The 11,893-nt window shown below is 44.0% G+C and overlaps 1 protein-coding gene across 1 annotated transcript in view; it reads right to left on the reverse strand.

Annotated features, from left to right (window-relative positions):
- Window positions 1–11,892, reverse strand: part of Fam189a2 (family with sequence similarity 189 member A2) — a gene marked incomplete at its 5' end in the record, with an annotated part of 104,464 nt that extends 92,572 nt beyond the window's left edge. The window contains 2 exons of the mRNA XM_012516000.2: window positions 2,124–2,180; window positions 11,710–11,892. Coding sequence (XP_012371454.1) covers window positions 2,124–2,180; window positions 11,710–11,892 — 240 coding nt within the window. The remainder of the gene's footprint in view (window positions 1–2,123; window positions 2,181–11,709) is intronic.
- Window position 11,893: the final 1 nt, after the last annotated feature.

Genomic DNA, 11,893 nt, shown 5'->3' on the forward strand with positions numbered 1-11,893 from the left:
TCTTCATACTTTTCTGCTGGATGGTTAAGACCAAGGTAAAGCAGGAATATTCAAGCATTTTAATACTGATCTAATGAGAAAAGGTAATTAATTCCTACAACCAAATATTAAACATGAAGCAAAAGTTTTCTGCAGAAAGTATAACCCAAGACAGTTGTAGCAAAACAATCCTGTTTTATAAGAATAAAACAGATCACTAAGCTTACCCAAGCCCTCCTTTGCTCCTGTCCTGCTCGCTAATGCACTCAAATGCAACACTGCCAACTTACACCTCCCAAATATATCAAAGGAGTTTCACTCAATGCAACAAGTGATGGAGCTGAAAAACACTGCTGACACCAGCTTGTACAGCTAACCGGCATTTTAGTTAAGTGTTAAGACCATCAATCCAGTACTGAGATTCACAGTTTGGATATTTTTAAAAATCTACAAAGGCATCTTTTCTATTTTAAGTGTTTTTGTTTTAAATACCCATAGCCTAGGAAATTGTGTTCTGTTTAAAATGAACATACAAGGGCCGGCAAAATAGCTCAGCAGATTAAGTGCTTGCTTAGGTAAGTGCAGGGGCCAGGGTTCGATCCCTGGTACCGCATGCCATGCTGGCCCTGTCCTGGGGCATGCTGAGCCGGTGACAGAGTCCAGGCATGGTGGTGCATGCCTATAATCCCAGCACTAGAAAGACAGAAAACCATTGGAGCACTAAAGGCCAAGCTTTGTAGTGAGACCCCGCACACACACACACACACACACACACACACACAAAGCTAAAATGAACATCTATGCATGCATGCACATACATACAAAACGACCTTTGGAAATAATGTAATATCATTTCAAGATGAATGACACAAAAATAAAAGTCTATTTTTACATAGAAAGGTTTAAGTATATTTCAATTCAAAATCGATTTTCTAAAAGGGCTGGCAAGATAGCTCAGCAGACTAAGCTCAGGAACTGGGATTCAATCCCTGATACTACATGCCGCACTGGCCCTGCCCCCATGCATGCTGAACCTACCACCAAGATCACACCTGTAATCCCAGATTACAGGTGACGCACACCTGTAATCCCAGAGCTGGGGATGCTGAAAACAGGAGGATCACTACACGTCCAAGCTATGTAGTAAGGGCCTGTACCACACATAAATTAAAATAAAAAAGGATTTTCTAGAAAGTTAAATTCCATTGGCAATTTTTTACAGTAGATTCTAAAAAATAGGATAGCAAATTATAAATGTATTCAATGCCACTGAATTGTACATTCTAAAATGGTTCATTTTGTGATATGAATTTATCTCAATAAGAACAAAGGACAAAGTGACCAGTATATCTGTCTATTATTTAAAACATACAATGTTAATATGACAAAGCTACAATACAGTGAATCTAAACAAAATTCTGAATTTATCCAACTAAAACATCCCGACAATAAAGAGTCACTTATTTTTGATGAATATGTGAGATTTTCTATCAAACAATAAAAAAGAGAATGTGGAGGTGCAAGAAATTGTTGCCGAGACAAGAGGGACTGTAAAAGTCAGGAAGTTTTGAAGCTACGGATAGGTACAGAGTTTTACTATATTGCTCCTTCTATTTTGGAGTCTGTTTAAAACTATCCATGGAGAACAATTTTTTGAAATCCTATCTTCAGAATGAATCAAATCCTTGAACTGGAAACACAAGTGTGTCAAAAGTGTAAAGTGAATCACAAAATCAATGAAACTATGACCATATTTTGTTTTAAAAAACCTGACTCCTGGGGCCGTGGCAACAGCTCGGCAGTCTAAACAACTGTGTACACAAGCACAAGCACCCGGGTTTGATCCTCGTACCATGTGCCATGCTGGCCCCACCCTGGGCACCCGGAGCCAGCCGCAGAGATCGGGCGTAGTGGTGCACGCCTGTAATCCCAGCGCTGGGGAGGCTGAAACAGGAGGATCACTACAAGTCCAAGTTGTGTAGTGAGACCCTGTATCAAATACATAAAATTAAAAGAAATCTGACTTGTACCACTGTACAGTGTTTTAATGACCAAGAAAGCTGAACTATTTCTTCAGATAATTTGGAAAGACCTGCTAATCGCACATTTTATACTGGGTAACAAGTTATACTATCAGCACATACCAACAGTATCATGGGCCTTTTCCAAGTTGTTAATCCTATGATTCCAGAGAGTATCACCTGTAGGGATTAAAAAAAGTATCATCAGTTTAGAAAAAGACAAACAGACCAATTCCAAAACACAAATTCTCAAAAGTAGGAATTTTTCAAATACTGAAATTCCAAAGCATTTTACCTCCAGAATTTGGAGTACTGCTGATGAGCCACAGTAGGCCACGTTACAGGACCTTTCACTTTCAAGCGCACAAAGCGTTTTCATTGACTTGTGTTATCTTTCAATGTCAATTAAGAACGCATCAGCAGAAATTAGCCCCTCCTTCGGCTCAGAGAGGCAATTTCCAATCAAGCTCCCCGCTTCCATTAGCACTCATCCAGCCAGCCACCAGAATCACGCAGCAAGACACACACCTGCCTTCACCTCTCCCTCCTTTAGGTGGGTACCTCTGCCAGACGGGAAACTTCATCCGAATGGAAGGCTTGAGCCTTGGAAACCTCCGCTCACCCACGCCCCAGGCCTGGCTTTCCTGTCCTGCTCGCAGGCCCCGTGTGCCTTCATCCCAAGCACACCCATCCTTCCACAGTCCAGCCAGGCTCTAGACCCTCCTGGGCTATGTGCCCCTTCCTCCTTGTGACACAGCCCTCTCCTCCCGTGACTCCTGCATTCATCCTACAAGGCCTCAACTCACAGTAATGTGAGAAGCCATCACTGTTCCTACCGTCCTATACCCTGGGAAGCCCACTGTACATACCTACTAAAAACAAACTTCGCTATTGTAAGAATTTCAGGGGTGCATCTCTGCATTGTCTGCAGTACACTCTTTTCTTGTCTCTGAAACTCTAAGCTGTAAGCATAGTATCTGTCCCAGGGTCGACAACTGAGGCATGTGCATTTATTCTGCACTTGGGGAGGAGCTACATGACAAAGATATGTTGCAAAATGACACTCAAATAAACAAGTTAAAAGTTCAGTGCTGGGGAGATAGCTCAGCAGCATAAGTGCCTGCCTGGCAAGTGCAAGGTCCTGAGTTCAATCCCTGGTATGGGGAGAAAAAATAAAGAAGAACCAGCATGTTGCCAAAACATAACATGAAATCCGAAGGCAGCCTCTGGATAACACAATTCACTAAGCCACCAGGAAAAAGGAAAGTAATTGTTCACTCCAGAGAAATCCTCATGCCACCTAGGAGGGAATATTTACCTCCACGTAATGAAGATTTACCCTTGTGTGCTAAGGTGTACCGGCTGGATGCAGTGAGGAGAGTTTTCCTTCATGGGTCTGTGTCACTCACCAAAGTCCCTCCAGCGTACCAGTTTGCACTTACTATTTATGAGCTCTAAGTCAGTACGGATGTTACAGTGTCACCTCAACTTCAAAGCACACAGGCCAACTTGCAATACCCTCTGTTCTCACTGAGAGCAAATCGTTCTACAACACCAAACCATCAGAGGTCAAGTCTGCCCTCCTGCAAGAACAACAAGCAGGCCCAGCTAGGTAGTAACAAGTTCTTTGTGTCCCATCTGTGTTTACATGTGCTACTAGCGATCCGCTTACCTGGCACTATGTTCTTGCAGTCCCCTTCATTCCAATAGGACATGGCCTCCTCCTTGCCAGTTTCTACCTGGAGACACTCTGGCACGTGTAGCTCACCTGCCTGGGTGTGGGGGTTGTGTCTGCTTTACACACTGGACCCTCAATTCATGACACCCGGGGCTGCAGGCCCTCACACAGCTTTCAAAGGACCAGGGACGTGCCCTCTGCCAAGTCAGTTCTCTTTTCAGGCGCTCACTCTGGCTTCCTGAGAAATGGTATAAGTGGTGGAAACTACAGCCTCTCCTACTCCAAGGTTCACCCCTTTGATCACAGTACGCCTTCAGAAACCCCAAGGTCCAGCGGGGAGCAAGTGTGCGCGTGCGCGTGTCTGTGTGTCCGCCTGTGTGCGTCTCCTGCCTGCCCACCCTGCTGCCTAGTAGAAATGCAAGCTGGGTTTGGGAAAACATGACATCAAATTGGCATGCCCTCAAGGAAAACAGACTGCTCATTCCAGTAAATAAGAACAGTAATAACAACACAAACTATGTTTTGAATTATCCTTTGATGTTTATTACTTATATCCCTGGTCTCTCTTAATACCAACCTCTGCGGCTCAGCTTTTTGGAACATTATTTTTCCATTAGGACAATATTATTAAGGTAAAGTGTTCAGCTCAACCCACAAAAGCTCACAGAATAGTGACATGCCTCAAGCTGTCCTTCCCACTCTCCCCTCAGCAACATCCTTCAACCTCTTCCAGAGTCACAATCTATGTACAGAGATGTGTGTTTTACAAAGCAAACGCATCACAGAAGATATATTGCCCCTGCCTCTTCTTTCTCTGAATAAGTGCTCTTCAAGTCCACTGGAATAGCTGTCAGAACTTAGGATGAGGGCCACAGAGTATCCCACTGTACGGGCGGACCTCCTGTATTCAATCACTTCCGTTCACATAGGTGCTCATTCTCATTCCAGTGTTTCATATTCATAGACAATGACAGAGTAAACATCCATGAATATTCATCTTTAAAAACAAGAATTTTGCTTCTGTTAATCTGAGGGTTGCTAGGTTGAAAGGTTTTCCTGTTTTTTATTTTAATAGATCACAACAAAAACAGCGAGTACTATCATTTCAAATGAAGCGTTTCTGAGTCAAAGAACTGTGCTATCTTTTTTTTTTCTTTTGGGCGTGACATTTTAAAATATATATGTATATACATATACAAAATTGCTGGGCATGGTGGTGTATGACTGTAACCCCAGCTCTCTGGGAAGCTGAGGCAGGAAGATTAAAAATCAGAGCATCCATCCGGGGCCATTTAGTGACTTAGTGAGATCATGTCTCAAAATTTAAAACTACACAAAAGAGCTGGGAGGTGACTCAGTGCAAAAGCCCTAGGCTCGATCCTCCATACAAGAAAGAAAAAATTATAAAATGAATGCTAGACCTGGCAAGCACAGGGTCCTGAGTCAAAAAAAAAAAAAAAAAAAAGAATGCTGGATAAAAAGTATCCATGATCCATATATATACGACAACTTATGTCTCAATGGGGGAAAATACAAAGCTTATAGAGCAATATTAAACAAACACCCAAACAGTCAAGTTGCATGCCAGGTTCATAGATTGAAAGGCAAATGATTCAAAGACATCACTGTCATCTGAAGTGTTCTTAGACACCTCATACCCCCAGGCTGAGTTCCATTGTGCTTGGTGTCCCCACCCTTCCCCCTCTTCTCCGGTAGGAGCCACACCCAGCTCCAGAGGGGAGTTGCCGCAGCCAGGCAGCGCAAAGACCTTCACCTAGCTCCTCCCTCTTTCAAGTGCAGTGAATCCCTAAGGCCTAGGGTCACCCTGTTGCAGTGAGCAGGAGATGGGCAAACGAGGGAATAAGGGCCAGAGGATAAGAAGCCTCCGGAGTGGTGGGGGAACTGGGGTGCTGCAGGTCTCAATGAAGAGCTCAAGACATAAGGGACGGACACTCAGACACTTCTTCTAAAGGAAAGATGGAGTGATGAATGGGGAGGTTGGGAAAGAGCAAAAGGAAAAAGTGGAGTCTGCTGTGCCCCTCCCTCTCTGGTGGCACAGTGGCTGAAGCTCCATCAGAAGACACTCGAGATGGTCCCCTTTCGTGGCACACTGTGCCGCCACCCCACCACTGCTTCTTCATCTCATGAGGGTTTAGACCCGTGGGTCCTCACTCAAGCATCACCAGCAACCCCTGGAAGGCACGCGGCAAGGGCAAGGGCCAGGGAGGAGTGGATGGACACCGGAAACAGGAGATGCGCTTGCTGAAAGACGACCCTGCAAGCCTAAGCACACTTCCGCACCCCGCGCTTCCAGCAGCAGACTGCAACTCTACCAGCATCTGTCCAGCCAGCACAAGATGAGACCCGCCTGAATAACAAACAAGAATCAATCTGCCAGCACCAAACTATCTCTATGTTATTGTAATGAGATGCATTTACATTTTCATTTTACAACTTCTAGCCACTCTTTGTAGCTTATAAAAAAGCAGACTTTTTCTGATAATGTAAAGGTCGCCTCTGAGGCTCCAGGCAAGTCAGCGTCACCCACCATGTAAGGCCACTATGCCTTCATTTTACAGCTTAAAATCAATTCAGAAAGATCAAAAGCTTATAATTCTACTGCCCTATTTTCCTTTGCTAATCCACTAACAAGCCCCAGGGCAAAAATGTTCTGCATCATTTGTCAAAAGCTACTACATCTAAATAGAGAATTTAAAAAATATATATATATACCTTGTGAATGTGCCAAGTTTACCTTGTAAATAAGCACCAAAGACATTTTCAAATCTCTCAACAATCTAACTTGCCCAACAATTTTTACAATGGCAATTGCAAAGTGTGTGCGTGTGCGCGTGTGCGTGTGCGTGTGCGTGTGCGTGTGTGTGTGTGACAGAGAAAGAGGGAGAAAGGGAGAGGGAGAGAGAGAGATGGAGGGAGAGGGAGAGGGAAAGAGAGGGAAAGAGGAAGAGAGAGAAAGGAAGGGAGACGGAGAGAGGGAGAGAGAGGAGAAGGTAGAAAGGAGAAGGGAAGAGGGAGGAGAGAGGAGACGGAGAGAGAGAAAGGAGAAAGGAGAGGGGAGAGGAGAGAGGGGAGAGAGTCTTCACTTTCTATGTAGCACAATACACTAAAAAAACTGAGCAAGTGGGCAATTGGCTATTTCTAATGGGCACGTGTTAGCTACCACAATGCCCTGCAAAACAAATAAGCCACCCATTCACTGTACTTTGATTTCATATTGCCTTAACTTTTTCAAACCACTGAAAGGGTTCTAGTTTGTGCCAGGCTTGGTGCTGGTGTTCATTAGCAAAGCTCTCCCTGGTGTTCTCTATTTACACCTTTCCCAATTCAACCCTGAGGCAAGAGTCACCAGACTCATTCCACAGATAAGCAACTGAGCCTGCAGCTCAGTGTCTTACTTAAGGCACGAACTTTTGTGACTCTTCTGTGGAGAGGTAGCTCAGCAGCCTAAGCACCTAGCTGGCAAGCACAAGGTCCTGAGTTCATCCCTGGTATCAAAAAAAAAAAAAAAAAAGTGACTTTTCTGTCATATAAAATATAGGACTGAAAAAAAATCAGTAAGTTCATTACCAAAAAATTTTATTTCTGATGTCCCTTAAATACTGAAGTAGTATTGGATGAGTATGATAGGAAAAAATTACATATTTAATACTGTTTAATAGAGAATTCAGAATTTTCCCTTATGTTTTTTTCTTTTTTCTTTTGGTGGTACCAGGGATCAAACTCAGGACCTTGAGCTTGCCAGGCAATCACTTATTCCACTGAGCTATCTCCCCAGCCCCCCTTAAATTTTTTCATTCTTGTTTATGTTTGGTCTTTGCAATTTTTTTTTTAAAGTTTACTTTAAGGCCATGATTGTCTGTCTCTTTATACAAAAGAAATCTTACCAGGAATCTTAGTAAGGAATCATGGACCCAGAAGAGCAGTGACCAGAATTCAAAACTGTATGCAGATGAGAAAGGATATCCCGAGAACAAAAAGCAGCAACCAATTCTCTGCCCCTTGGCAGAATGTTCTTCCATACATGTTAACAAAATCAGAAGCTGTGTTTTGCTTTAGAGGAAAGATAAACCAATACACCTCCCTCCTACTCTTTAAACTCAGCTCAGTGTGGCAGGAAGGGTTTCCTACAATCTGAAGAATCAAATTGATAGTAAATAAATGACACTCGCCACAGCTAAGATCCAGGTCACTACGGCTCCAACACAGGCACTGAGATCCTGCCTTGGCCGCTTACCAAATGCAGGTTGTTTCAAGTTCTCTTAGCATCATAAATGTTAGGAATAATAATATATTGAGTCATTAACCGAAGATACCAGCCAGAAAAGATTACAGAGTGCCCCAAAGACAAAAAGTACATTGATAATGTTCCCTTCAACTTGTTGAAGAGATGAATGTATAATATGGGAAAGAGTCTAAGATAAGTTATTTCTTCCAAAAGCTATTAAGTAGATAAAATATCCTTCAGGATTAAGACAGGTGAAAGCCTCAAAAGTTTAAGACCCAAGAGTGAGAACTCTTATGAGGGAACACACGGTGGCTGCTTAACAAAATAACACTTTCAAATGAAAACATTCATCCCTTGCACTTAATTTTGTACCACAAACATAACCAATATTTTTGCCCAAACCAAAAGATTTACCAATGTGGCTAATTTAGCAGGACACAAAGTATATAACAGTCATCCAAAGCTTGAAATTTGAGCATATTCCTGAAATTTGAGGATATTCTTCTACTGTGCTCCTATGTGGGCTTGAAGTAACCTTAGACTTAAGCTGGCACTTTTCACTCAATGCCTTAGTTTCTTATGCCAACAAAACTTCCCAGTGGGGCTGGGGTACAGCACCTTTTCACAGGGCTTATCATGGGACTGGGGGTCGGGGGGAGGCGGGAACATGGTATGCCCATAACATGGAATCACTCTATAACTAAAAGCAATTAAGCACTGATATAAATGCCACGACCTGGGTGAACCTTGAAAAAATGCTAAGAGAAAACAGTCAATCATAAAAGACCACATATTACATGATCCCATTTATAGACAAACCTACAGGTACAGAGAGCTGGTTAATCAGTGGTTCCTGGACAGAAGCATGGAGCAGGAGAAGAATGCTAGTAACTTTATACGGTGATAGAAAATTTTCCAACGCTATGACCATGACTGTACAACTGTACACTTACTAAAAACCGTATGAATGGTATTCTCTAAACACGTGAACTATACAGGCGTTTTTGAATTTCTGTAGTCCACACGCCACAACACATTGGCTTCTGGTTTCCCATAAAGCCCTGGGTAAGCTATCTCTAGATTATCTGCAATGTGCTATGAAGGCCCTTCTTTCAGAAATGCATGCTAAAATACTTAATAGTTGAAGTCATGCTATCTGGAACTTGCCTCAAAATAATACAGCGCGGGGGTAAGAAGGGGCGGTGGTATCCAATCTAAAGTAGCCAGATCTTGACAGCTACTGAAGCTGGAGATAGCTAAAAGGGGGAAGTCATTACATGCTGCTTTCTACATTTGCTGAGATGTTAAAATGTTTATAATGAAATGTTAGAAGTGGGAGGAGGTTCTTCAAGATGTCCTAGTCACTTCCACACTGTCTCTCCATGCTAGAAACATTTTCTTTTTTATAATTTTTAACATTTTCTTTTTAAAACAATACACACATTGAAACATTTACACATAAAAGAATGTGATGTCTGAGACTTACTTCAAAATAATAAAGGAATTTAATCTGAAAAATGAACCAGAGAGCATGGAGGATCTAATTCCTACCCTGCTTGAAATACCTACACTTCTGGCATGTATGAGAACACACAGGACCAGCAGAGCCCAGAATGGCAGTACAGACAAAACCATGGTTAACTTGGAATGGAAGGTATGTGTGGGTTCACTGCGCAACATTGGTATAAACCTAAATTTTTTCCACAATAAAGTGTTTTTAAAAACTCCTCACCGATTAAGTTCATCAAGAGAACCTTGGTGCCTAAACTCATTACACAGTTCAGGTTGGCCTTAAACAACTCACTAGTATGTAGCCCAGACTGACCTTGAACTCATGGTGATCCTCCCGCCTCAACTTCCACAGTGCTGGGATTATAGCTTTGCCCTACCACACCCAACATAACTTTGCCAATTCTGGTGTTAACCTCAGAACAAGTCACAGAAAAGTTAAGAGTCACCTAGAGTCACAGGGTTGCATATAGATACAGCTTTGCCATTCCAAACTCTGATTCCTTCCCTGCTCTGGTTTGTCAGGCCTGGGGACAAAGCTATGCCTGCCAGGGAGCTCAGGGACAAGCCTTCACTCTCTGGTTGACAGCCTTCATTTTATATCTCATCAAAAGTCAGGCTTAACTGACATCTAAGTGCATTTGTTTACCTTTGAAATAATTCACAAGAGTAAAATGATCTGAGTTTATTTTAGAAGAGAAAAATTGTTTATGATAACTCTAAACTATCTTTGAAAAAAAAACAGTAATTATGATTTTACAGAGAACAAACCTTAAAAACATATACATGAGACTCTGGCATGTGATATTTACAGAAACTAAAATGTAGTCAGGTAAGTGGAGGAGACAGCATAATGGATGTTAGTCCTAGCCTGTCTGCAATACCAATCCTTCGGGGCTTTTCCCAGAACTGGGAGGACAGAAGTGTTGTCCAGGGACAAGGTCCCCAGGGTGAGACTTTGTCTACCTGATGCACACCTTGTGAGCTTCATTCACCTGGCATAGGAAGTACCCCAACAGGATTATCCAACATGCAAGTATTTCAAAAGCAGCATAACTGGCACTAGTCTCAGGATAAAATTCCAGGTTAGGCCTGAGGAACCCAATGCTATTCAAACATCACAATAGGTTCAATTATTCTTCCTACAATCTTAAAATTCCATCTTGAACCGGGGTATGTGTGAATCTGCAAAAGCAGTTTCTCCCCAACGCACACTCGATACAGATCCTAGTAAAAAACCATGAGCACCGCCAGACTTTTAGATTTTATTACTTTGTAGAAAGATCATTTACTTCATTCATCTCCCACAATCATTCCATGAAGCTGTGCTTCTGGATCACTCAACCCTTGGCAACTTCAAGGGGTTGGATGCCTTGCAAGAGAAACCGTTAGGAGGCCGAGACAAGCAGCCATTCAGGGTCCACAGACGCTTGCTGATTGGCAGCAGCCTCCAGGGTCAGCCTGCCCAACTGGACAAAGGGGCAGGACGGGCTCCTGGAGCAGGGCTGACATCTCTGGGTAGCTGCCCAGCAGTCGCTGGAGCCCTACCAAGCTCACCCATAATGACAGGTTCTGTTTCTAGAGACTCAGATTCTGCCCAGCAGCCTACAAGGCCCCAGGAACTCACTGGGGGTGGGGTCGAAGGTCCTTTAATGAAGAGGTGCAAGCAGGCAGTTACTTACACACCCTTCTCATTACTGCTGAACCCTGCCCCAAATACAGCCGCGCCAGCCAACCGCATACACCTCTCATTCATTTGTGTTTTAAAGAGGAATTAAAACAAGCGACGGCCCCAGTCCACCTGTCGGTCCAGCCACCCCACAAATACACCTCCCATTTGCCAGGCACTGTTGATAACCTCAGGGGACAAATAGACCCAAACCCCGGCCTCCCTATTGAGCTGACTTTGTCAGCACAGTAAGTACCCAAAAGCCAAAAAAGTTTTTCATCATCTTCCTTCGCTTTCACGCCGTGTGCCCCCATCCGTCCGTCTCCCCAAGCGCTGGATATGTTTGTTTTACAATATTAGCTTGCCAAGGACAATAAAATCCTTTAGCCTGAGAAGAACGTACCAGGTGCAACCCAATTCCCTGCAACTTGACTGACCGAGCATGTTTCTCCACTCTCCACGCTCCGCAAACTTTAAGGGGCCTGCGGGCCTGGGGTCTCCAACTCCACTCCGGGCCAACCCAGGAACGCGGGGAGGGGTGTCCTGGTCACAGTGCCCCAACCCCGGGTGGCCTTGCCCGGCAAGGGATCGCGCGCGGGTTACTCACCGAGGAGCCGGCCCAGAACGGGCAGGAGTTCTTCACCTGAGGCGAGCTGCTCAGCGACAGCGCCCCGAAACTGAGCGCCACCATGCAGCAGCCCAGGATCAGCTGCAGCAGCCCGAGCGACAGCAGCGGGCGGGCGGGCAGCAGCGCGGAGCCCGGGGCGGCGGCGGCGGCGGCGGCGGCAGCG

Source organism: Octodon degus, unplaced genomic scaffold (genome assembly GCF_000260255.1).
Source record: "Octodon degus isolate 3935 unplaced genomic scaffold, OctDeg1.0 scaffold00087, whole genome shotgun sequence".
In the NCBI taxonomy this organism is placed as follows: Eukaryota; Metazoa; Chordata; class Mammalia; order Rodentia; family Octodontidae; genus Octodon; species Octodon degus.